At 51.8% G+C, this 27,067-nt stretch overlaps 1 protein-coding gene across 11 annotated transcripts in view; it reads right to left on the bottom strand.

Annotated features, from left to right (window-relative positions):
* DENND1A (DENN domain containing 1A) overlaps positions 1–27,067 on the bottom strand; it is a 536,262-nt gene that overhangs the window by 7,957 nt on the left and 501,238 nt on the right. For 6 of the 11 annotated variants that reach the window (XM_027966460.2, XM_027966462.2, XM_042245722.1 and 3 more), the window contains 2 exons: positions 20,071–20,127; positions 13,734–13,822 (listed from right to left, as the gene is read on the bottom strand). The exons of 1 other annotated variant lie outside the window; for it this stretch is intronic. In XM_027966460.2, coding sequence (XP_027822261.1) covers positions 13,734–13,822; positions 20,071–20,127 — 146 coding nt within the window. Of the gene's footprint in view, positions 1–11,990; positions 12,075–13,733; positions 13,823–20,070; positions 20,128–27,067 lie in introns of all 11 variants that reach the window. 4 more of the 11 variants (XM_027966461.2, XM_027966463.2, XM_060411818.1 and 1 more) reach the window with 3 other exon arrangements.

Here is a 27,067-nt window from a genome sequence, read left to right as displayed (position 1 = left end):
CCTTCTGTCTCATTTGCTTATGGAAAAATGCATAGAAAAAAGACTGGAAAAGCAGGTGTCTAAATGTCAACAATAGCTAGTGGATTATGGGTGATTTTTTTTTTCCCTTCTCCCATTTTTTATTTTTGTGTCTTCTACATTTTCTCCAATGTGCATATCTATTTCAATTATCAGGAAAAAATAAAAAATGAAAAAGTTAAAGAAGAAAGTGAGCCACGTGGAAGAGCACTCGCGAGAAGGCCCTTTTCTGATTAGCGGCCGCTCTCTGGAGTCTCCCTCAGATGCCTCTTCAGAGAGTCTTTTTCATCTGTGATGTGGAAATTAAATATTCATTGTTATAAAAAATACATCTCCCTTGTCAGCCACCTGTGAGCTCTACCTCTATAAACACAAACACATATACAGCCCAGAGAAGCTCCACGCCGGCTCCTATGAATTATACACTGACCAGGGTGCGTGAGAGGCGTGTGCTCAGGAGAGAGAGGCTGGACCCCACAGCTCTCGGTTCAAATCCCGGCCCCACGGCTGCTGCCCCAACATACAACTGGGGAGCCGGCAGCCCACGCCTCTGCCGGGTGCAGAGGGCTGGACACCGAGAGTCTCCTGGGCGCTGGTGAAGTTTGGGGAGCAAACACAGGAGACACAGGGGTGCCTGATCGGGCCTATCTCCTCTCTCCCCAAACCCCAGCCAGAGCAGTCTCCTTTCTTTGCCTTGTATGATGCAGTTCCCTTCTGACTTCATTTCAGGAAGAAGAAACGTGTCCAAAAAAGTGCATGGGCGCCAGGGCTGGAGGGTTAAGTGAGAGACAGCAGCTACCCCTGAGTGGACTGGGTGAGTGGACTGTGACCGGCTGCTGCTACGACACACCATCCCCGGTGCTAAGACAGTTGTTACCCAAGGATATCTTGTTCTTTCAAATATGGAATCAAAGCTGGCGCCCAGGGCTGAGGGCCCAGCACGATCACACTTGACCCTTCATTGCCTTGCACTGTCCCTGGAAGTTAGCCAGGCAGAGAGTTTCGTCCTTGTACGGAAGGGGAGGTTGAGGCTCAGAGAGGGGAATTCACTTGCCCAGGGCTGCACAGGGAGGTCACCACTCTCCTCTCCTCTCCCAGGCCACCTTCCTGGGTGTCAGGGACAAGATGCACTTCAGCCCGCCAGGACTGGTGGCAGCATGGCCTAGAACGTGCATTTGCCTCTGCTCAGGAGAGAGGGCAGAAGATCTGACCGGCAGGAATGTGCCCTGGCCAGCACAGGGGCCAGACTGGGACATAAAACAGGGCTCGGCAGAAGGGCCACTTTCCACATGGCCCCTGGAATCTTGCTCTGAATCACAGTCCCGACCTTGCCAACTCTCTTTACAGTGATTTCACCTCAGCTGGTCATGCAGTGTCTAAAGCATCAGCAGTACTGATGTTCAGATGTGTCTGGAATGACTTACTGTCTAAAGGTTAGGAGGACCCCTTCTTACTCACCAGCACTGGACTGTTGTCCCGAGTTGGGGGGGCGCAGCGGGGCAGGCACTCTGCCTTAGGCTGCACTCAGAGAGCTCGTGGAAGGTGCTGGGCAGGTGCTGGGCTGCCACCAAGCCCGAGCTCTGAGCAGGGCGGACGCTGCTCTGTGCCTAGCCCGCCCATCTCTGTGCTGCCTTCCTGCTGCCCCCGCCACCTGCCTTTGCCTTTGCCTGCTGCACTGACTGCCCTGGCCTGCTCTCCTAGATGCCTTCTGGAGCTCCCAGTGGGTCTTTCTCCCTGCATGAGCTGGGCTTCTCCTCGGGCCGAGTGGTTTAGCACTTCATCAGTGCAGCTGAGTGTGCTGTGCTTAGTTGCTCAGTTGTATCTGACTCTTTGTGACACCACGGACTGTAGCCTGCCGGGCTCCTCTGTCCATGGGGAGTCTCCAGGCAGGAATATTGGAGTGGGTTGCCATGCCCTCCTCCAGGATCATCAATAGAGCTGAACCTCTTGCAATTCTGTTTGCGACGAGGTCCTCAAGGGCAGTGGCCTCGTGCATTCTCTCTATCCCCACACCCCTGGCACAGTGTTAGTGCAGAGGAAGTCTGCTGAGGGACTGAGCAGAAGCCAGTGTGCTGGGGAGACAAGGCCTCGCACACGCCCATTTTACCCCTCTTTCCGGACCCCCACCAGGTACACGACCCCTTCCTCAGCTTGAGGAGGCAGTGTAGGAAGGTCCCCTCTCTGATGTGGAGAAAAGGGAACCCTCCTCCACTGTTAGTGGGAATGTAAACTGGTGTAGCCACTATGGAGAATCGTATGGAGGTGCCTTAAAAAACTAAAAATAGAGTGGCCATGTGACCCTACAATCCCACTCCTGGGCATGTATCCAGAGAAAACTCTAATTTGAAGGGATACACCCACCCAATATTCATAGCAGCACTATTCACAATAGCCAAGACATGGAAGCAACCTAAATGCCCATCGAGAAATGAATGGATAAAGAAGATGTGGGACATGGATACACAATGGAATATTACTCAGCCATAAGAAGCGATGAAATAATGCCACTTGCAGCAACATGGATTGGACCTACAGATTACTGTACTAAGTGAAATAAGACAGAAAAAGACGAATATCCTAGGATATCATTTTTATGTGGAAGCTAAATATGATTTAAATGAACTTATTTACAAAACAGAAACAGACTCACAGACAAAAACTTACGGTTACCAAAGGGGAAGGTGGGTGATAAATTAGGAGTTTGGAAATAGCAGATACAAACTACTATATATAAAATATATAAATATCAAGGTCCTACTGTACAGCACAGGAAACTATATTTAATACCTTACAATAAACCAAAATAGGAAATATGAAAAAGAACATTAATTTAAGAATGAATAGGACCACGTTTGTGGATGAAGGTGTTATATATACTGGGGCAGGTGGGAATCTCAGAAAAATGCTTAAAATAGCATCCACAAGGAGGAACTGTGCCAGTTTCTTTACATAGGTTATTTCTACCACCCTGCCCCCCACCCTCCGAGCAGGAAGGTGTCACTGCACAGATTTCATAGAGGACAAGACTGTCATAAGTCCATTCATCCACCTGTCTGCCCAGTCACCCACGCACCCAACTGAAAAGCACATCCCGAGTGCCAACTGAGCAGACCCAGGGCTAGACGAGCACTGGGGGTCACGGTGAAGAAGAAAGGTGTGATCAGGCCACACAACCGGGAGGTGATGAGCAGGGACTCCAGTTCAGAGTCCTCTCCTTCCTGTCCTCTGGACTGGTGGTAGACTGTACATGTGGGCCTCGTATCTCTGCTTGAGTCAAACTGAATGAGGCTCTGGTGACACTCAAATCCATCTTGAATGCATTTCCAGAACCTGTCCAAGCACAGTCCCCTCCTCTGGCTTTGACAAGCTAGCAGAGAGCACAGCTTGGCACATTAGCTGCATGCCACTAAAGCTGCCAGCAATATCTGGACTCATATGAGAGCCAAGAGCCTTTGTGCTGGGCTCGACCTTGGTTTTGTTGGATCAAGCTGCTGCACTTCCCATCACAGTCAGAATCCAGTGCCTCCCACGGGCAAGAGCACGAAGGTGCCTGGGGGTGAGGTGGGGGAGAGGGAGCCTCATTGTCCAGCTCAATATTTTCCTCTCCAGCTGGCTCTTTTGACCAGGTCAGGCTGGTTGGGCAGGGCTTCAACATGGGTCCAGGGTGTCTCCTGGACACACTATCTGTCTCTCAGGAGTGATGGAAATACCCAGACAAGAACTCTGCCATGTGGTTTGAGAAGAGTTTCTTCAGGTCCAGGCTTTGGGCCACATGGATGATGCTGCTGACACTAGCAGTATTCACAAGTGTTGGGCTAAATGCTGTCCGTATGGTTTCTGATTAATTACTCATCATATCATCCTTATTCTGCAGATAAAGCAGCCAAGGCTCAGAGAGGCAGAGTCACTTGCCCAGTGTCACACAGCAGCTAAGGGCAGAGAATGGAATTTGGATCTGCCAAACTACTCAACTAAGTAGTTTGGATCTAAACTATTTTGTGATCCTCTTTAGTTCTGTGGATCTGAAACAATGAAATAAGGGGTTGTGTGTTTCTCCTTCCACTTTTGATAAAAGGTGAGATTTCAAAATAAACTTATTTAAATTCAGCTGCTCATGTTTGCCCATGAAACATACAGTCAGATATTTGTCAGAGATAAAGGATGAACCGTCGAATACGTCCAGGTTTAAATTTTTTATTAGCTTAAGGCAGAATATGAAAAAAAAAAAAAAAAGCATACCTCTTCCCTCATTAACCCAATTCAGCTACTACCCTGCAGTCTGCCACCCACCACTTGCCTGGATTTTATTACACACAAAGAGCTGTCTGTGAAAAGGCAGGTCGTGGCAAACTTGGCTACCCAGTGAGGGCTGCTGGAATCTTGGCGAGAAAGAAAGGCCCGCTGTCCATCACATTGAGACCCTAGCGTCTCCCACGGCTGCTCCCGCCTCTGCCCACCTCATCTCGGCGCGGAGTTCCCATGCAGATGACTCCCCGAACCCTCTCTAATGTTTGGTGTAACGTGTCGCTGGCTAGCGCACGCGTGTGACAGTGGTGACAGGCGCGGCTGTTCCTTTTTAAATACCATGTCAGAGACACGGCGTCAGGAAGCAGGGACGTGCTCTGTGGCTCTCTGCCGTGCCGGGACCGCACGGGCTTATTTTTTAATGAGGAAGATCTGCATCTCGAGAGCTTTCTTCATGTGTCACATTGCGTGGACAAATCAGCAGCACGTCACGCTGGCCCACAATGAAATGCTGACAAATGTAGATATTTCAAATTTAATTGACATTTAAATGTACTTGAGATAAAGAAGGGGAAAAAATCAGCAAGGACTTGGTCTCCAGAGGTAACGAATGAGGGGAGCTGGTGATCATGTTTTAAAGGATCATTTCATTCCAGCACAAAGGATCTTTACTTTTAAAGGTCTTGGCCACTCTGGCGTCCACTGATTACAAGGCTCCTGTTGGGCCGCTGGGCAGGGACAGGCCGCACGACAAGGCCCATCTGTCCACCCTCCCCCAAAGTGCCAGCCAGACTGACCTCGGGACCGTTATTGTACCTCCCTGAACCTCAGTTTCTTATCTGCAAAATGGAGATTCTGTAGCCCTCTTGTTAGTCTTATCACAACAGCTGAATGAGGACACTCGTGAAGGGCTTCACACGGTACCCAGTGCATGCTTAGCTCCTGCCCAGATGCTACGCTCACCTGCCGACAAAAAGATTTTGCGCCTCTCCACCCTGTTCAGAGTCTCCCCTGGGTGTTCAAGGACGAATAGGGAGGTCCTGCCTTCAAAGATCTTCCCAGTCAAGGTTGCTGGTCTCCAGCTGGGCACGTCTCAGCACATCAGGGTCACCTGAGAGCTCCCCCATCTGGAGATGCTGCCATGCCTCCCTGCCAGCACTGCTACATAGGGCCGATACTCTGGAGGGCACCTTAGCACATGTGTGGGTTAAAAACAGAGAAAAGGGCTCTGAAGCAAGTCTCTTCTATGGAAGAGACGAGCTTAGTGTAGGACCCATAAGGGAAGCTCTGGAACGTCCACTGGAGCTATTCCGTGTGCCTGGGGCAAGGCTAGGACTGCTAACCAGGAAGAAGAACTAAAGACAGATATGGGAACCTGCTGGACACACGGTCTTTGTTCTCAGCGGTAGGTGAATATCTACTTAAGAACAGTAATGAGACTGGCTGCTGTGGTGAAAAGGTGTCTTCCTGTCCTGTGGACTGGTCGAGGGTGGATGGGTAAGTGTGAGGCCAGGGCCTTTCCATCCTGTTGGGGACTTGCCCTGCCAGAGCACAGTGGTGCCTGTGCCTGGCTCAGGGGCCCCAGGACAAGGTGCCACATGGGAAGTGACATGGGGGCTGGGCTTTAATCGTGAGTCCAACAGAGGCTATACAGTAGCCTGGAGGTGTCTCTGTGGAGGAGTGGGCACGGGAGCTTGAGGGTGGCAGGTGGGGCTGGCAGGGACCAGGTGGTGGAGAGCCTTCCACCAGCATGAGGACTGACGGCCAGGTGTGAGGTCGAGGGGGAGGGGGCGGTGGTGGCCTGGGGAGGCGGCACGGGGGACTTACTGGCTCCACTGCCCTCATCTCCGTCTCCTGGGTTAGTTATGCCTTTTTGTCTTTCTAACCTTCGTTCATCCATCCACTTATTTATCAACCTGTGTCTGTCTATCTGCCTTCCTCCCACAAAGATCACTAGTGTGAACTTCTCATGTCCACATCCACACCCAGCACACTGAGGAGCCCTTCCCTGGTGCCGGGTGGACACTGATGCAGGCAGAGAGGCCTGGCTCCACTCTCCCACCCTTCATGCTCTCTGCTGGAGGGAAGATGGGGAAGGGGACACCTTGGGGGTGCTCTCCTTACCTGGAAGATAAATTGTGTAGATGCTGAGAAACACCCATCCCTCATCCTGAGGACAGTCTCTGCCTGCCAAGAGTGCAAGTCTATTCTAGGGACTGCGGCAGCAGTTGTGGGAAGGTGTCTGGTGTGGAAGCAGCGGATGTGGATGTGGGAGCCAGTGGGCCTGCGTATGTGTGCTGGAGCCAGGGCAGGTCATTCCACCTGTCAGAGTCTCGGTTCCCCCGTGGCTGGGTGGGCTGACAATGCCTTCACTGCTGAGACTTTGGGGGAGCAGGGGAGGCTAACCAAGATGACACATGTCCAAGTACTGGGCCCAGAACAGGCGCTTGGGAAGTGGTGACGTGGAATCTGGGCTGAGGAGGGTGCTTGTTGGTGTGGCAGAGCCTTTCAGAGGAGCCTGAGCTCAGTGACATCTTGAGGAGGGGGTGCCGTGTCTGAAGGCATCATAAAGGCTTGGCTTTTCAGTTGCATCTAATCCCTCACTGTGACCGTTGCTGGGAGAGTCCCTCCTTCCGGGTGGTAGGTGGAAGTGGTTGACACGAGGGGTTCCTGTGTCTTCCTGGGCTGCTGTGTATGCCAGGGCCCTGCGGCAGCTCCTGCTTTTCCAGTCTGGGCTCAGGCTTCATGCCTGGCTTCTGTCTTGGCTTTGTCTCTGGGGCCTAAAACTCACCGGTGGAGAGGGGGCAGGGGCCAAGTCGGGTCAGGAGCCTCTTGCCTTGCTAATTGAGTCTGCACCCGCCTGCTTGGTCTCCTGGCGGCTTGCCAGGCCATAGTGCCCAGGAAGCTGCCCCCACCCCCTGGGTCCTAGGGCCCAGCTGGCACCCTGGAGATTGCTCCCGGGGCTGATTGCAGTTTCTAGCTCTTAGAGGGCCAGGCCAGGCAGGTGCTGCTAAGCCTGCTAATCACACCTGGCTCATAGCAGGTGCTCTTTACACATCTGTGGTTGTTAACTGATACCCGCCCCCATCTCCAGGATGCTGGGCTATAAGCTGCCCTCAGGGATTCCTCCGTTCACTCATTCAGTAAATATCCCTGAGCAGAGCTGGGCCAGGCTCTGGTCTTGAAGTTGAAGAGTCAAGGCTGATGGTCACACAGCCCTGCCTTGCTTACCGACTATGGGTGTGTGTGAGTGTGTGCACGTGGCATGCGGTGGTACACAACACGGCAGGTCATGCCTTCGTCAGGGGAAGTCCTGGGTATTGTGGGCTTGGGAGGAGGCAGGCTGCAGCAGTCACGGCTCCTATGGGCAGCTTCCCAGACTGTGTTCTTCAGGATGTTAACAGGTATTGCAAAAAAAAAAAAAAAAAAAAAAGATAGCAAAGAGAGTTGTGCAATGTCTCGGTCTGGCAGCTGGTGGGCCAGGATGCTGCCCAAGTCTGCGGATGCCAAGCCAGGCCTGTACACCAGGCCCTCACCCTCGGGTAGCTCTGGGTCTGGGCAGGGGGCAGAGGGGCTCTGGTTGTGATCCTTGGCCAGAGGCAGTGCTGAGCCCAAGGAGAAAGCATGAGGGCAGGGGAAGTGGGGGTGAAGCAGACGTCATCTCCTGCCAGAGCATGTGTGCAACCAGCTTGAAGAGATACGACTGTAAAGTGTTCTGAGACCTGGTCTTTGGGCAGAGCTCTCACTAAATGCTTCTGGCAGCTTCTTCTGATCTTACTTTAATCTTCGGGGGCTTTGGGTACTGGGGTCACGCAGTGCAATTCAGATGAGCAGACTCTCCAATTCCTGAGCAGTGGGGGCTGGCCGTTTGGTGCACACACTGCCTGCCCAGCCAGCAGCACCTGCAGAAATACTCCTCGTCCAGAAGGATTTCTAGGGCCAGCTGCACATCCCGATAGGTCTCTGGGACCCAGATTCCAGGGGAGTCCACGGTTCTGATGGGAGTGTAAAGTGGTGTGATTCCTTCAGAAAGTTATTTAGCAACACAGAACAGAAATCTGTCTATAAGACTGGTTAAGGACAGACTTTCCTGGCAGTCCAGTGGTTGAGACTTGGGGGTGTGGGTTCCATCCCTGGTCGGGGAGCTAAGATTCCATGTGCCTTGAATCTCACATGCTTTGAGGCCAAAGATCAAAACAAAATAAGAAGCAGTAGTAACAAATTCAATAAAGACTTTAAAAATGGTCCACATTAAAAAAAAAAAAAAAAAAAAAGACTGGTTAAGGGTTGGTCTTTGGTGTTACGGACAGCTCTGCCACTACCTAGCTGTGTGACCAAGGGCAGCCAGCACTTCTTGGAGTCACAGCTACTACTTCTATACAACAGAGCTAATGATACCTACCCCTGCCCCCAGATTTCCATGAGGATTTAGTGAAACAATGTATGTAAAATGCTTAGCATGCAGTATTCAGTTAATGGTAGTTGTTCTTATAAGAAAACTTGGAGGACAAGGACATTCACTTTGGCATTTTTCGCATTTGTGAAAAACTGGAACAGTTTATAAATCCCATATAACGGGTGTGGTCAGGCAGACCACACAGAAACACACAGTGGGATCTTCCATTCCATGGTCACCACGGGGCTAACAAGGACATGGGGATATCGGCCTACAAGAGTGGCTAAGGACAGACTTTCCTGGAAGTCCAGTGTACAATGGGATATTGCAAGGAGGCTGGCAGCTCTGCAAGATACATCTAGAAAAAAGACTGAATGGGAATCTGCAGAAATGCTAATAAGTGGTTGAACTGAAGTAGTGGGATTCAGAATGAACTTGTCTCTTTTCCTTAACTTCCAGATCACCTGTAAGGCTACTGGGTTATTTTTACAAACAAAGAAAATTACTGATAAAGAGCAGTTTTTTACATGGATCTGGCCAGAAAAATGCCAGGGCAATGGCTTACAGGCCCCTGGTGGCTGAACATGGACTATTCTCAGTTACTTATTTGGAACTCCAAATATCCAGCCTACAGCCAGTCAAGACTCAGGAGACTGGAGGGTGCTCTGTGTGTCACCTTTAGCGGACAAGGAATGCACTGAAAGAGCTCGGTCTCTGCGGCTGGCCAGGACTGGGCACACCTCAGATCGATGACGAGCACAAGCTCTGTCACCGCTAGGACTCAGAAGACAGCCCTATCCTTCCAGGTTATTGTGAAGATTTAAAATAAGGTGGAGACTGCTCGTAACTGTCTCCCTCCCAACTCTCACAGCAGAATGAAATTTTGCGAATGAAAGGGAAGCACCTGGGGACCAGTAGGTCATCTCTTTCCTTTGGCCTCTGCTTGCTGTGTGGTCCTGAGGGGCGGGCAGTACTGAGCACAGTGCTGCCTTTTACAGCTTGCTATCGACTTTTTCTAAGCCTTAGGTTGGATGGGAAATTGCCCCATATCTAGCAAGCCGGAGGGAAGATAAGGTGGGGCCTGGGAGCCATGCATGCTCCCGCTGAAGTAACCAAAGCCTACCTTTAACGGGGTGGGGAGCTGTGACCTCAGTGTGCCTACTGCTGCCGCCATCATCCTCATAGTCATAATTAGGTTCTTAACTAAAAGGGCTGGATGCTGCAGAAGAAAGGACTGGGCCTGTCATTGGAGAGACAATCTCTCCATTTTCCAGGCCCCAGACCTTGGGCAAGTTGTGGAAAGCCTCTCCGAGCCTCAGTTTCCCCATCTGTTCAATGGGAAAGCCACTACCCACCCTTCACGATCTTCAGGGATGTTCAGTAAATGTTACTTCTCTTACTTCTCTTTCCTTCCCCAGATAGAAACACTTAGCCATCAGAGAACACTGCCTCCTGGGCTGGAAGAGGACTGAACAGCTCTGGTTCCCAACCCCAGGGAAGTAGAGAGGAAGGTAGCATGCAGGACAAGACACATCAGGATACGGAGCTCTTTGGGCAAAGCCAGGAGAACCATGGACCCCCCTGGGCAGCACAGCACAACTGAGAGAAGAAACTGGGCCCTGGCCCTGCCACGTTCTAACTGGATGACCTGGAACCCTGGGTCATTCGCTTTCTGAGCCTGAGTTCCCATTCTCTGGAAGGGATGCCTAAGAGGGCCTAGAAACACATCAGCAGCTCCACTGTACTTGCTGCCAACTGGCCTCTGACCCACAGCCCATTCCATCCGATTCCTCCTAATTCTAACTCTTACCCTAGGGGATCCTTGGGGCATACCATCAGTCCTGCTGTGAATAATAATGTAAGCCAGCTAATACTTCTCAAGAAGTCATCACTGAATATTAATGAGCTAATGTTAACTGAAAAACAGAGGGAAATGTTATCCCCAGAAGACTTCCTAAAGGATTCTTCCAATCGCCATCAAATGGTTTTGAGGGGCTAGGACACCTACTTTTCATTGGGGAACAAAATTTAACACAGGAAACATTTTGCTTTGGGAAAATGCAAGTCAACAAAATTTAGCAGTGGGATTCCCTTTAGGGCACCCTTTAAAATCCTAAGAAGCTCACACCTGGTAGGTTTTTGAAGATGTTTGTGGGATGAACGGATGCAAGAATGGACACAAGCTGGAAAGCAAACAAATGGACTTCGATGGAGGCAGCGGCCAGCAGGGCTGCCGGCAGGGCTAGCGGGCTCGATGAATTCCAGATGCCGCTGCCACAGCAGGCTGTGGAAACCGACTTATTCTTAATCAGCTCCATCTTGTGGTCCCCACAGTTAATTATTTAATGTGCTTTTTGGCAGTAAGAGTTGGGGCAAGAAGTCAGGAGGACCAAATCCTGCCCTCTACTTCAAAGATCCTGTGTCTCTTTCTGCTGCCAAAAATCCTCCAAGTTTCTGATGCACTCTGATATTCCCAGCGGAGACAAAGATTGTGATTCAAGAGAATCCAGGCCAGATTAAAGGGCCAGGCACTGAGTTCATGTGCCCAGCACTGAACCACCCGCAACAAAGCCCCATTAGGATGTGGCTCCTGCCCGCCGGCTTGTCTTCTCGTGTCTCCCGACACAATGCTGACAGATTGGGGGGGGCTGGTTCTTCCCCCCAAAACAACATTTTATGAGGAGTCTGTTTTATTAAAATATTTTCCGCTGGATGCTTCCTGTGTTTCAAGAAGTTGGTCTTGCCAGCTGGAGCTGATGACAGTTGAGAAAAACACATCCAAGTGCTGTTGTGACATGGCATTTGGAAGTGGAGCACAACGGGGGGCTGGGGCAGGGAGAAGGCAGCATGGGAAGAGACGCAGGGAACACCCGGCTTATACCAGAAACGTCGCTGGCGTTATAGGAATGCAGCCCTGCCCTCCCTCCCCCCATAAAAAGAAAAAAGGGAACAGAAATTCTTGGAGTGATGTTCTAAAATATACCTCCTTATCTCCTGTGGAGCACTGTTTGGTGGAGCACTGTTACGGTGGAGCACTGTTTGGTGGAGCACTATTACGGTGGAGCACTGTTATGGTGGAGCACCGTTTGGTGGAGCACTGTTATGGTGGAGCACCATTATGGTGGAGCACCGTTATGGTGGAGCACCGTTATGGTGGAGCACCGTTATGTGTGATCACAGAGAACTTGCCATTTGTTTTCTATAACTGCCAGTTTTCCAGCCCACTAAACTAGCCAACCCTGCTCCCACTGGTTCATTTCAACCGCAAATGTTTCCCCAAAAGAAATCTAGAACAAGGCAATAAAACAAAACAACACAAAGGGGTACCGACCTAGTTCTGGTAATCACCAGAATGATGGGGGTACCAGACACTGGCTCTGTGCACACACTGACGAAGCAATCTTCTATCTCTGGGCTGGAAAAGCAACAGCATAAATACATGTGGCGGGGAGGTCCAAGCTCTAATCACCAACTTGGCCACAAATGGGCAACGCTTTTCGGTAGGCTGGCAAGTGTTGGTGTGGGGTGTTTCTGGTACAATGCAAGGATATTCTGGATTTGCCTTTCAGTATCTCCAGGCCCATGACCCTCTATCCAGTACATAAAATATTATATACTGGATAATAAAATATTTAGTCCAGTTTTAAAGAGATGACTCTTTAAAGAAAAGTGACGCATTTCTTCCCCCTCGAAAGAGAAATCTGAGCTCTGAGGCACTCTGAAGCGATGCTGCGTTCTCTCCACAAGGGGGCAATCATAATCCATGGCAGGGAAACAATCCGCATTCCCTTTGTGCACAGCGCAAGAGAAACCTACACCCGACTTCTGGAGTCCTCTCTTCCAAATTCTCCACCACCGTGCGTCTCCCAAGACACACAGACACACAGGTTTGAGGGCCTCCTAGGCAGGCTGGTTCTGTAACCACACCACAGTCTCCAGTGATACAAAAGAGAATCCTGGAAGAACTGACGTGGGATGGCAGGCGGGCTAGGCCGCAGCCCGGCATCTGGGAATTTCTGCTTCCTTTTGACTCCTATTCTCGCTAGGACCTGCCATCTCCCTTATCTTCCTTCTCTGAGAACTTTTCTGAAAACAGGGCAGCCAAGAGGAGCACTGCCCTCTTTACCCAAGGGACGTCAGGGTCCCAGGGGCAATGATTTTGGTTCTCCCAACAACCCGAGGTGGATTCATGTACTTTTCAGGGCATCACAGGAAGCTGGTGTGTAGCTGCTGAGTTGTCTGGGCAGAGACCAGGGGCTGTGCACCTTGGGGACCAAGGGCAGACAGCATCCTCTGATGGAAGCGGTGCCACCTTTTCCAGATAGCGCTGAAGCCGGGGCCATGCACAGCTCTAAGCCTCCCACATCCACACTGCTCACCTCTGGCCCTGGCGTTCCCCTTATCTACCCAACGTCTACCCAGGGAATGACTCTAAGTCAGGTCCTCTGCTTGCTATGGGGCATGAAACCCAGTGCCTGTCCTGAGGAGCTCTGGGCCCAAGAGCTAGAAAAGCAGACTCATAATGAGCTAAACGCTACGACACAGGTGAGCAGAGGTGCTGGTGCAGGGGGCGGTGGATGAGGATGGCCCTGGGTGCACCCCCTTCGAGCAGCCCACGCCTAGGAAGGTGGCGTGTGAGTGAGTCGCTCAGTCGTGTCTGACTCTTTGCAGTCCCAAGGACTGTAGCCCACCAGATTCCATGGGTCTTGGCCCTCATTAAGTAGGCAGTGCCCTCAACTGGGTTCCTAACTCTCTCCTCCTAACCCTCTATTTTTAGCATAAGAAAAAGCCGAGAACCACTTTCTGAGCTTGTCTGAGTACCCCGTGGGTGTCACCACTCAAAATCCAGCCCGGTGCCCGGCTTCCTGGCCTCTGGGGCCTCCCGCTGGTGTGACAACTGTCAGCGGAACCGACACTGAAGATCAAGCCCTGCTCCCCGACTGACCTCTTTGTGAAACACCCGCTCAGGGCTCCGGGGAAGCCCTTCAAAGGCCAGGGCTGCCGTGTGGGCTCCACAAAGCACTGGCCCCCTGGGCTCCTGCAGACAGAGGGGCGGGGAGGACGGGGTACTCACTGGTCGGGGCTCGAGACGGACGTCCTTCGGGCTTCCACTGTGATGTTGCTCTTCGGTCTTTTAACGACGTGTGGACGGGGAGGGCGCACCTAGAATGGGCATGGGGAAAATCCCCAAGAAGGGCTGAGTTGGAAAAGCCATTCAAGGACATTTGCAAGATGCAGGTAAGCAGCCCTAAAACAAACGTTGAGGGATTTTCAGAGCACAGACTTAAAGGCTGTGCTTATGATGGAGACTGTTGAAGTGGTGGCCGACCTGTGAACTGGAATCTGTGGCCTACTCAAAGGAGAAAGGCTCTTCTGAAGGGCTGGGTGTCCTGATTTGCACCCAGCGGGTGGTTCCACCTGCCTCCTTGTGGTGCTGCCCTGAGGGCTCAGCGAGACACTGTCTGGGCACGACCCGGAACAAAGAGGCCCTAATGGTAAGTCCTGCTTGCCTTCTCCTGGAACCTGGAAACCAGTTTGGTAGAACAAGGAGGTTTCCCTCAGACTTTGTGTTTAGGGCACACATGCCTATTTTGTTCTTTTTTACAGCCGAATTATAGGATGCTTGTTTTCCTCTCTAAGTAGGAGGGTGGAGAAGCAAATACTAACAGCATTAGGGTACCAATTAAAGTCCTCCTTCTGTTCCCCTGGGCAGCCCTGTGCAAGGCTTGGTCTGGACCCTCACACAGTCTGTGTGGCCACTGCACTCACCACACAGACAAGCTCAAGGGCCGGAGCTGGGGGTATTGATGGTGAAGTGCACAGCCTCCTGGTTCACAGCCAGACTGCAGCGACACCGTGGTTTTTTCCTACCTATGGCCTCTGAAGGCTAAGATGAGGGATCATATAAAAAGACACTCCCTTCTCCTACTAGAGCCGGTGATGAGAGTTAGGCTAAGAATTTCTAGGTGTCCTTAAAAGAATACTCGTTTGGGCCAGTCAACACTAACTGGCTTTAAATTTGGCACCACCATCTCTGTACAATGCCAGGGGAGGTCTGGAGAGAGCCTATCTGGGAATTTTGTTGCCAGTAAGAAGGACTGAGCAGCCCAGTGCGGGGGCTGCTCCTGTTCTGCAGGCGAGGGACCACTGCAGCCAACGCCACGGTTGCTGAGGTTAGTGGACAAGACCGAGACGGAGAGCACAGGCACGCTCCAAGCCCTGCGCCCTCTTCTGGAACCTCCCCCAACCCCAAACCCCACACTGCTGGGGACACAACACAATGCCCTCGGAATACAGGCCACAGGAGCTGGCTGCACAAGAGACAAGTCTTCACTGAGTTTCATCAGGCCCTCAGGCCTCCGCACATCTGATCTAACCAGAGTTTTTCCTGTGGAACAGCCAGTTTGATCTCAGCCTGGTTTGGCAAATCAGAGATGTGGTAAAAGCCAAGTGCATTCCACCGAACTTGCTGTCTGCTAAGGGGTTACTGTGACGATCCAATGAGCTCACGGAGGCAAAGCGCTGGCATGGGGCTTGGCACACAGTGGGGGCTCAATACAAGCTCATCATGCTTCCCTGTGACCTTATCAATAACAGACGGAAGACAGGGGGCATCTCTGAATTAGAAGATGGATTTACGATGGTCTCACCCTTGCCTAGCACTCCGCTCCATGCCTGTTTTAGTGACCCCCTCAGCCGGATTTTTTGAAATGAATGTTGCTGCTTGGAATCTAAGAAGCGCATAATGACGTTGCTATTATTATCACTGCTATTAGAACAGTGCCTTCCACGGCGCAGACGTCCAGTCACTGGTTGCTGAGCACCCGAGTGGATCCGTCCCCCACCCACTAACCCTGAACTGGTTTCCAGCCCAGAGCCTGACTCCTCTGGCGGCTGGTAAGCAGGATCACCTGGTTTGCACCTGACTTTGCACCACAAAGAGGGTATGCAGTTGGGGCGACTGCTGCCTTGCCTCGGGGTCCTGGGGTGGGGGCTTCGAGAAGGTCAGATAGTAAGGCCCGTTCCCCTGTCCCTGCCCACAGCTGCTCCTCGTACAACAGAGGTGGGTTAGGAATGTGAACTTGTGGCTGAAATGGGGGGATTAAGTTTGTGGCAACTTCAACTGAACTTGCAACGTGGTGAAACATGGGGAAAAAGAACAACAGAGCTAATTAGACGAGCTGAGCTGTCAGAGTGCCGCTGAATGGCTCAGCGCCAACAAACAAAAGGAATGGGTTGGCAATCAGCAGGATCGATGGAGAAGACTGCTTCATTAGGGATGATAAACCAGACAGAGCGGGAGAGGGAGGGGTGTGAGGGGGAGGGCGGCAGCGAAGGCAGGGGAGGGAGAGAAAGGCTCGGCAGACCCAGAGACAGTCACCCGCACGGCTGCAGGCACACCCAGAGTCACACGCACGTCTGACTGGTGCGGACAAAGCAGACGCAAAATTATTCTCATGGATAACCACCCAGAGACATGCACGGAGGCATGGAGATGCCAACAGACCCACAGTCTCACAAATACTCACAGAGGCACGCACAGGAGGACAAGGCCTATGCACGGATCTCACACACACACACACACACACACACACACACACACACACACACACACGGCCTCAGACGTACAGCTAGAGCCACATCAGGCACAGACACACACAGACAAAATGGTTTAATTAAGCCCGAATCACAAGACGATGCAGACAACTGGCCCGTCATATTTCAGTGATCAGATCCATCTTTCCAGGGTGCTTAGGAGGGGTGGGGGCTGGGGATGAGGGAAGAAACCATGCGCACACACAACGCGACCAGCGCACCAGCACTCCAGCACTCCGGTCCCAGCCGCGCTGGGGAGAAAATGCTAAACAGGGATTTAGAGCTCTGTTCAAGGGGGACTTGAGGGGAAAGTTGGGAAACCAGCCAATTCCCCACTGGATTTAAAACCTGAGAAATCTAAGTCGGCAGGGTTAAATGTGTATTGAATACAAAAGCACCGAGTACATTTGATTTTAATGGTGAGCAAGAAATAATAAATACAGAGCTTATAAAGCGCTTCACATGTGGCCGACCACAGCCTGCCTCTCCCCTGCACACCCCAGCCCACTCCCCTGAGTCCACAGACACTGGCAAGGCTTTCTTCTGCTCTTTCCTTTCTCTTCTTTTTACAAAGAAAATCTAAATCCTCTGGTCACATCTGAACTCCAGCGACAGGTGCCAGGCTACAAAGCTCCTTCCAGAAAGGCTGAATGCTGGCCCCCATACTCCCACTGCCCTGGGCTGACGGCCATACTTCTGCTGAGAATGCCTGCGGCTAAGTGACCCAGCAAAGCCCGGTTAGAGGCCAGAGGCTCCTGACATGGGAGCTTGTCAGGCCGTCATCTCTGAGGCCCTTGAAGCCACGGGGCCCACACTCCACATCTCCCAGTTTCACCCCTAATGTGCAGGGGTGCCCAGTGGAAATGCTTGCATGAGGGCACTCAGAGTGCACAGACCAGACCTCCGGGGAGCGCAAGGCCCAGGAAGCACAGAACTTCTAGGGCTCCCACATTAGCCCCACAATGACCCTGCTTTGGATGAAGGTATTTGGGTGGGCAGGACTGGGCTACGTGTGTCCACCTCTTGCCAGGGATTGTGCTAGGTACTACAAATATATGACCTTATAACCCCACAGGTAGGTAGAGCAACCCATGTTATAGATGATGAAACTAAGGCTCAGAGAAGGTATGCATATGGCCCCACGTCACACAGCGAAGAAGTGTCCAAACTGTGACTGAAACTAAGACAGGCCTCTCTGGCTTCCAGGCCCAGGAGGATCAGTTCTGTTCGGCCACCTGCCTCTTCAGTGTCTCATAATCCTAGACCCCCGAGTGCCAGGCCAGTCACCTCCCACACTAGGGCAGTGCCAGAAGCAGCTGCTACTCAGTGTTCAGGGCAATATTTGCGTTCCCAAGTCCTCAGTCACTGGGGGATGCGGCTGAATTCCAGCCCCCCACACCCCAACCCCCCAGGCTGTCTGGGTCCTCACACTGGCTACACAACCTGGTGTCAAAAGTAGCTGTCTCCAGCTTCTGAGTTCCTTCAAGGGGAGCAATCCTGCCCCGGATCCTACTAAGAGATTCCCTGCCATCTTGGATCCTGGGTCTCTCTAGGCACTTCTTAGAGCTAGCCACTGGATGACTCTGGCTTGGGAGAGGCTGCTTGGTGAGGAGTGAGGACAGGCAGGGCAGAGAGGCAGGCCTGGGTGCAAAGGCCAGCATGGCCTCTGATTATCTCTGTGGTTTCAGCTGCCAACTGGGGGCATCGCATCTGCCTCCTCTGGGTTGTTGTAAGGACAGAGGAGCACAGTCCGGAGGGACATACAAGGTGCTCACTAACTGTCAGTTCTTCTCACCTCTGCACCCCTGCCAGGGCCTAACCCTGCCGTAGCGATTCCATAGGGAACACAAGCTACCACTGATTAAAGTTCTAAGATGGACTCTGTGGAGATGGAGGGCCCAGGGAACTTGGTATGCATGAAAGACCACAGGTTCTAGAGTCTGGTGACCCCTTTGTGTAGTTGAGGGACTTGGGTTAAGTTACTGAGCATCAGTTTTCTCATTTAAAACAGGTGGAGGAGAGGCCTACTTCATAGAGATTCTGTGAGGCTCAGCTGGGATGATATGACGAAGACTGATTCGCTGACTATGAAAATCCTAGGTGAATGATTAAGAAACTGGGTCATTCCTTACAAGTTTTAAGACTGAAAAATCTATTAAGAAGAAGAAGAACTGCTACTGCGTCCCAGGCCCTGTGCGAGGAGCCTTACGAATGATGTCTATACTCCTGCTCACAAAACACCTCCATGAACAAGAGTGTATTAGAGAGAGCGGCGAGGCTCAGAGAGAGCTTCAGGACTTGCCCAGAGTCACACAAAGATCCATGCGGATCTACTCCCCAGATCCACGTTGCTACTGACTGCGCTGAAATTCTCACTAAATCACACAACACTTGACCCGGACGTTGGCTTCCTGTCCCCCAGAGCAGTTTCTCTTTGCTGTTTGTGCCTCCCACCCAGTGACAATAAGTAGAAGCATTTCAGCCCCTCGACAGCTGTGCTGACCATGGTCTGACTGGGGTACAGGATGGCTCTGTCACGTGTGGTTGGAACTTCAGCGTCATGGCTGCCTCCACCCCAGCCCTGCACCTCCGTACACGGGAGGGAAGGGAAGGGTACACGGGAGGGGAGGGAAGGGTACATGGGAGGGGAGGGAAGGGTACACGGGAGGGGAGACAGTGCCACAGAATGTTCCAACAGCCACGCAGAGAAGGCCACCCAACCAATACTAGGTACTTGTGACAAGGATTCAAAACAGACACAGTTTGAGAGCACTCCTAACCACTTCTGGTTTGGTGCTGACTCAAACAGATCTTCATGCAAATAAACTCTTAAAAAAAAAAAAGCCAGACAGAGCTCAGCCCAGTCATCTGCACCCCTCAGCTGCCACACTTTTCAAGATGGATGTGGACACCACAGTGGGGAGGGCAGGAGGGGCTGGGACTCGGGTTTGTGGGGAAACATGACGGCCACTGGGCTGGAACCGGACCCCTTTTGCTTGACTGCAAGGGTGGTGGCTGCTTTGAACAAGAAACAGAGAAACTCTTCTCTTGGTCAGCAGCCCTCACTCAGTGGCCCCAGCCAGTTTCCTTCCTACTTTAAAGGAAGCTGCTAAAGTTATCAGCATGACTGAAACCTTAGCTCAGAAGAAAAAGGACTTCACTGATGGTGAACGCCGGATCTGGCCCAGTATTTTCCCAAGGCGTTGCTCTTGAGAAGACATGGATGGGTCCCTCTCCCTTGCTTGCCCATTCCCCGGTGTTGGTGGGTTTATCACATCTCGTTCTGCTTTTCTGCCCTTCCTCGGAGCTTTGCTTGGGAAGGTGGAGCCCCACGTGCGGCCCGGGAGAGGAGGAGACTGGTCTCCATCTGAGCCGGCTTGATATTCTCTGGGCGTAGCGTCCGCCCCTGGGAAGGGACATCAAATGCGTTTCCAAACCAAGATCTGGCTCAACGAGACCCCTGCTGCCAGACTTCTGTTTCCTTTGTGAGGAAGAGGCGGCTGCAGCCTTTAAAGCTCACTGGCTAGCAACGTGGCTTAAACTAGGAGACGCGCTCAAACCAGGCACACACGGCAAACACAGCACACAGCAGCCCCGCTACCTACAGCTCCGACCTGCAAGTTGCCAAACTGATTCAGAAGAGACAGAAGCTCAGGAAATGCAAGTTCGGGTACATGCCACACAGAGGGAAGCTGAAAAACCCACTTCCTGGTTTTCCTTGGCAAGGCAGCTCAGTTCAGACCCCCGAGGTTTAGTCAGGTGGGGAGATGGCTCAGGCAGTGTTAGGTGAGAGGGCAGAACCACTGGCTACTCACGGGCCTCGAGCGCTGTATCTTGGGAGGCGGCGGGCGAGTGGGACGGAGTCTCTGTGGCTGCATTAAAGTGGAAACTTAAGGAATCAGTACACACAGAGGTGGTTTGACGCATTTCCACACACAGCTCCGGGCATCCAGCCACCCAAGCCAGAGCCCGAGGGCCATTTTTGATGCCTCCCGCTCCCATGGCTGGCTGCCGGCTCCTGCACACCCCATGTCTGAGGCCCTCTCCTCCACCTCCGGCTTGGATCACTGTTATCAGCAGGGCCCCCGCCTGGAGCTCCTCAGCCATTCTCTACTCTGGCTGAGAGGGGTTTTCTAAAATGCAGTGTGACCCTGCCACCCCCAGCTTTGAGACCTCTGCTGTCCCCTCCTGTCCTGGGGTGACAGTTCACCAGGGCCCTAGGCTGGCATTCTAAATCCTCTAAGACCTGGCCTCTGCCGTGCCCTACCCAGACCCCTCCCAACCTCCCCCCCAACCCCGCCCCCTGTGCTCACTCAAAGACCCTTGCATGGCCTGAGGCTCTCAGGCCTGCTTCATGCCTGCCCAGCAGGTAGAAGGACCCGCCCCACCCTGATCTGCCTGACAAACTTTGCTCGTCCTTCGAGACTCTGCCCAGGTTGGGTGCTGTCCCCCAGTGCTCTCACTCATCACCCACTATCGCTCCGTGTCTGCCCCTCTGCCCTCCTACTCCTTCAAACGTTCATTTCCTTGAGGGATTCATCCCTGTACCTTGGGGAAAATGTATCTTCTCAATAAATGTCTGATGAATAAATACAATTTGCACAAAATGCTTGGCTTTTGAATAAAAATCAGTGGAGTGCAGATCTCTTGGCTCACCCCTTGAACCCTCTGTGTTGAAAGTTAAGCTTTGTCCTCTCAATAGCCTGCCCAGATATCTAGATGCCCTGGACAGTGGGGCAGATGAAGACAGTGTAAGGAGAGTAAAGTCCACACTAGACCAAGGTCACGGACACTTGGCAAGCCCTGGGAGGCTTCTGATTGGTTCTTCGATCATCCTCGTGGTTCACAGAGGTCCCTCATTACACTGCAAAGTCCAGACCTGCACTTCCCATGACAGGGGCCAATGGCCACACAGGGTGAGTCCAAATTAAGATGTGTTGTTAAGTGTAAAATGCACATCGGATTTTGGAGACTTAGTTTGAAAAAGAATGCAAGATATCTCAATAACTTTTTATTGATTATATGTTGATATTTTGGTTAAATATATTATTAAAATTAATCATGTCTGTTTCTTTTTACTTTTTAATACAGTTACTAAAATATTTAGAATCCCATATGTGGCTTGCATGTGTGGCTCCTGTTACATTTCTCTTGGACAGCACTTCAGGGCTTCACTTGGTTGGAGATGGAGTGGTCCTCCAGACAGCACACCTGCCTTACAATTCCTTCTCCACACCCGACTCCTGCAGGGAGAGGCTGTGTCTCCAGAGTCCCTGGATCCCTGGTGCCCAGCACAGGGCCTGTCAGAGTGGCCTATGGAGAAAGTGGGCTGACAGACCTAGTGGAGAACTGGGGTCCCTCATGGCACACTAAGAGCACATCTGGATGGAAATCAGCCTGGCTTCCTGGATCCTGTGCAGTTTGCAGTGGAGGCGAACCCACACCGGGGACCCTTCTTCAGCTGGAGGCTGTCGAGGGTTGGGATGCCACCCAGCGAGATGAGCATGGCTGCCCATAGGTGCACAGGCTGCGGTCCTCATCCAAGCCCTCAACTCTCACACACACCCTCTGCTCCCTCATTGTCTTCAGCTCCCCTTGCTCTCGACCCCTCTGCTTCTGGGTGGCCACTTTCTTGAGCTCCAGAGCCCTCACCACTAGTCACCTCTGACCTGGCCGGCAGGGGTGGCAGTGGGGCTGGGGGTTTAGGAGACGACCGCTGGGGTCAGACAGTCTCACACTGAACCCAAGCCCTCCATTCACCCTGTGGCCTGCGATTCAACCATCCAAGCCTGACTTTCCTCATCTGTAAATGCAGGTAATGGCACTGCCCACCTGAGGGGACTGTTAGAAAGTCTCAATGAGATGATGTTTGGCCAGTAGACGCCAGCAACTATCACCATTAGCAGCTTTCCCACCCTCCAGCTTCTTCCCTGCCCAACCATCTTCCATCTTATTCCAGAGTGGACTTAAAAAAAAAAAAAACACCAAACATGCCCAATTATGTTCTTTGCCAGCCTAAATCTTCCCAGGGGAAGGCTGGCATTTCCTGAGCTATCTTCTGAGAAATACCATCCTGGGAGATGCACTGTATGAAAGAAGAAAAGGGGGTTCCTCTGGCAGACATGAGAAGTGTTGAGTCTTGCTCTGTTTGGAGATTCACGACGCTGGTTAGCACGGCAAACCCTGTCAACCCTTGTGATAAAAACGCTACCCTCAACAGGCAACACACTATTAACTCTTCCTGCCCCCACCCGCGCCCCATGAAAGTCCTGCTTCCCGTATTTATTTGAACAGACTCACATCCCCTATAACACCTGTTAAATATTCCCTGGAAAATGCTGACTGAAGTGTTCAAAGCTCTCCAGAGTCTGGGCCCCACACATAAGCCTCTGCAAACTCCTCTCTCCCCTCAACCCTGCCCCACTCATCCCCTTGCTCTCCCTGAAAGCTCAGGTGTTCTTGAAGGCTGCTCCTGAAACACCTTCCATTTCCTTTTGTCTCACTCTTGGTGCCTCCTGTTCATCCTTTGGTGTCTGTCTCAAGCACCACCTCTCCCAGGGGGCCAGCCCTGCCCTTCCCTGAGTGGCGAGGGTCAGATGCTCTGCCTGCCATGTATTCTTGGTACAAAGGTTGTAGTTATAAGCTCACTCTCTCATTTCTCTGCTTATCCTGGGGTCTAGTGTGGTACTGGATAAATAGGTGCTCAGCAAGATTTCTGACTGAAGCTTCCTGGCACATGTAGAAGAAATATAACCAATGTCAGTTCTCCAGATTCTGTAATTATTTTGCTTTGATTGTCATCAGGAAGTATTAGCTCTTTCGCAACCGAATTTATAAATGGTGGGAGGAAAGCAGCCTCTTGACCACACCCAGCCTAGAAACCAGGAGAGTAAACCAGGGGGATTTATAGGTACTGAGAGAGGGTAATGCGGTACATGTGTTCTGAGTGGGACACTGGGTGGATCACAGCAGCTCCCCCAGGGCAAGGCGCTGCTAAGAAGCTTCTGCCTCTCGGATGGGAGAGGGTAAGAGCGCTGCTGAGCTGTAGCGGTTGCAGTTCCCCCAATATGCTGGGGGGCATGACAGCGGGGGACACAGGCTGAGGAGAGCTGAGTCCTCTGGGGACAATTAGAACAGGCCATAGCATGGAGTGGTGGTGACTTAGGCGGGAGGAGCGGGTGCAGAGGGAAGCTAGGAAAAAAATCAACTCAACACACTGTTCTCTAGAACATGGCTCCAGTGCTCGGGAAGCTGAATCAGGGAGTGACTGAACGTGGGGCTACGATAGATTGAGGTGAGGCCTGAGAGGACTGCATTGCTGGCCAGACTCAGTGAAAGTCATTTCAGCAAACTGGAACCCCCACGCCACCCCCACCCGTGCTCTAAGTCCCAGGTCCAGGCGGCCTTGTCTGCTTCTTCCATGGCTCTAGTGCCAGGAGCTTATCCTTCCGCGGATAGGGACATAGACTGGAGGGAGGGAGAGTGGCCTGCTCTCAGGCCTCTTGACTGTAAATCCAGGGCCCCTCCCACAGCTGCAGAAGAGGAGACAAAACCAGAAGAGCCTTGGAGCAGAGAATCGAGAGGTCCAGGCACTTTTACAGAGAAATCACGTCACGTGTGATCCTCAATTCCCTGGCTACACGGATGGCTGGTTCTTAAGTGAGTTTAAAAAGGCTGGGCCTTTGGCAATCTTTGGCTAAGAAGAGTTCTGTTCAGCAGTTGATCTGGCACTCCAGTGGGGGCACTGGAGGTTTCAGTGGCCAACACAGGCACCTGCCTTTCTGAAAGTCACGTGGAGTCCAGGTGCAGAGTCACTCTCCCAGAGTGGAAAGTCCTCCTGTAAGCAGTGATGGAACAACTGTCTGGGGCCAGGGCCTGGGAATTCAGGAGAACAGGACAGTCTGTCCTTAAAGGGTATATGATTCAATGGAATTTGACCTACTTCTCAGAAAAATACCTTTCTTAAGAGTACAAAAAGCATTGCTAAAACCCCAAGAAATAGACTTTGGAAAGACTCACGTTCATGATTCGGCTCTGTCATTTTCTAGTTGAGTTCAATACTGGCTTTGCCATTTGGCACATTATTCAATCTAAGCCTCAGTTAAGTCTTCTGTAAAACGGAAATAACTCCAGAGTCATGAGCACTGGCATGAGAATGCTATAGGAGGGCATGCCGGCTGTGGGAGGCTCTGGTCTGGCAACCTGCTGATGACATGACAACATCTGATCCTCTGTCCCTCCCTTAAATCCACAGGTCTTCCCAGCAGAGTCTTGTGAATGTGAGGATCTTGGCTTTCCAAGGAAGCGTGCTGTGAGCAGGGTGCTGTTGAAAGGGACTGGGGTTTTACTAATCTTTTCTATTTACATGATGTATTTTCCTTTCAAAGCAATTCTACTTCTCTTCTTTCCTTTGAGCCTCACATTCCCTGGTGAGGCAAGTTAGAGGAGGGTTATTTCCCTGCAGAAGAGGCGGCCCAGAGAGGTTAAGTGACTAACATGAGGTCACAGAGCTAGTAGCAGGGACTAAAACAAGCAGGTTTTCTTAGTCCATTGTGCTATCCTTGTCAGCTGAAACTTCCAAAGTCATCTGGAATCCTTTCTGATTTGGTTTTTCTACTCCATATCCTTTCTGAAGTAGGACTCTGCTGTTACGAGATCTGTGCCTTAGAAAGCAGGCTGGTGAGAGAATGACTGACATCCTTGCCTTTCTTCCTTATTTTAGCATCTCTTTCCAGTGCTTTCCAAAGAATATTCTTATCTCGATTCATTCAACAAACAATGGAGTATATTTTGTACAGGCAAAGGGCACAATCGTGAATAAGACCCAGTCCTGCCCTCAGGGGGTTCCCACTCTGATGGAGGGGTTATAACACAGAGGAGAGAGGGGTGCTGAGGTGTGTGGAAGTACCAAGGAGGGGCTCTTCTATCTAATGGGAGGCAGTACAGAATTTAAGTGCATGAGATGGGAACCACAGTGATCCAGCAAGACTAAGTGAGGGTGAATATGAGGATGGGGTAGGTTGGGAGGAATGGCCTGTGGAGGTCACATAATTTAAGGCCTTGAATGCCAGCTAAAGGAGTGTGGGTTTTCTCCTGAGTGCAGTGGGAAGAATTCAGGTAGGAAGGGACATATCAGAGGCCTTTGGTGTTCTTGCCGTAGAAGATGGATGGGAGGAGGTTGGGTGGGCTCCTAAGGACAGACACTCTCTTCCAGCTATGGCCTGCCTAGGCCTCCATGTTGTCAACTCACCAGCTGGCCATGTGACTGCTGGGAGATGTGGACATGAGCGGGTAAGCCCCAAAGTGTGACTGACACGAAGTCCCAGAGAAGAGAGGGACTCTTTGACCTCTGCCAGTCTCTGCCTGGCCCTCAGCGTTTATATCTGTCAGCTGTGGGGACCAGGTGAGTATGTTCATTGGATATGAAATCCACATTGATGAGAACAGCATCTGATTTGCAGCTAATTTGTTGATGCAGCAAAACACATTGTTTCCAAAAGGTCAGGAGGGGAAGCTGCGCTGGAATATCAACTTAATTACCTGGGTGGCATGGATGAGCGGGCACCCAGCACGGGGCTGCAGGGTGGAGAACGCTTCACTGCTGGGCGCAGAGCTGGGGCAGATAGTAAAGCAGGGGTGGAGGCGGAGGCAGCCTATGAGGGGGTGCAGAGCCCAAAGCTCTTGTGGCCTGCTGTGAACTGATGCCTAGTCAGTGTACTCGCCAGCCCTTAAGCCTCATGCCAGGAATGAGGGTCATGACTCCATTTCACAGACGAGGGGAGGCAAAGACTTGCCCAGGGTCACATCAAGCAGTGGATGAGGATCAAAGAGCTCATCTCTCTGGTCCTGTGATGGACGTGGGAGGGGTCGGCTATTCCAGAACCAATGCATGGATTTCCCCAGTCCCTAAGGAGGACACACCTTGGACCATTCCTTCAATATTCCTTCAAGGTCAGAATCAGTCTCCCCACTGCTGGGAAAGCAGGCTCAGAGAGGGGAGACAGGCACTACCTAAGGCCACACAGAGGTGAAATGTCAAAGTCAGTGAGGCAACAGGCTAGACTGCAAGCGGGGACCAGAGGTATGGGGAAGCGGGTAGATGACCAGAGATGCCAAGCAGCTTCACTGAAGGCTGAGGGATATGCATGCAAAGCTTAGGGTGGCGTGGCAGCCAGGTCCTCTGCACTTCCTGTTCCAGGGGCCAGAGAAGGTGGGGTACATGCAATGGTGGCTGGAGGCATAAGAACGGTGGCCTCCAAGGTCAGCCTCAAAGCGGGTGTCAGATCCTCTGGGTCTGAATGGTGTCCTGAATTGTCCCTTTTCTGTCAGATTTTCCTCTACCCACCCAGAGGAGGCCCTTGGCATTCTCAGTGGGGAGGCAGGGGAGATGCTGGGGGCTTCTCTGTCCCAGGGATGTGCCCCAACCACATCCGCTGCCGGGAATGGACAGGGTGAAACAGAAAATTCACAATTAAACCCCGTCACTGTTTAATGAGGGAAGAGTTCACCTGGTTAATTTTCCTGGCTAGTAGCCACATCAATGCTCTGACCTGTGCATGAAACAGCTCTGGCTGGGAGAGGAAGACAAAGCTTTCTGTGGCTTTACAAAGGGCCTCTGGGCTGAGAGCAAGGCTCCTCTACTCCTCGGGAAGGGAGAGCCGCTATTATGCAAGGTATGGAAATAAAAGAGGGCTTCTTTTGATAGGCCTCCAGAAAGGAGTGTATTGAAGCTATATTTGTGTGGAGTGTCTCTTTTGAAATGCCCAACCAGCTCTCTCGGGCACAGCTCTTGCCTGTCCCCCAACTCCTGTC

Source organism: Ovis aries, chromosome 3 (genome assembly GCF_016772045.2).
Source record: "Ovis aries strain OAR_USU_Benz2616 breed Rambouillet chromosome 3, ARS-UI_Ramb_v3.0, whole genome shotgun sequence".
NCBI classification, from domain to species: Eukaryota; Metazoa; Chordata; class Mammalia; order Artiodactyla; family Bovidae; genus Ovis; species Ovis aries.
The sequence above is the reverse complement of the archived record's forward strand: the minus strand, read 5'-3'. Positions and strand labels throughout refer to the sequence as shown.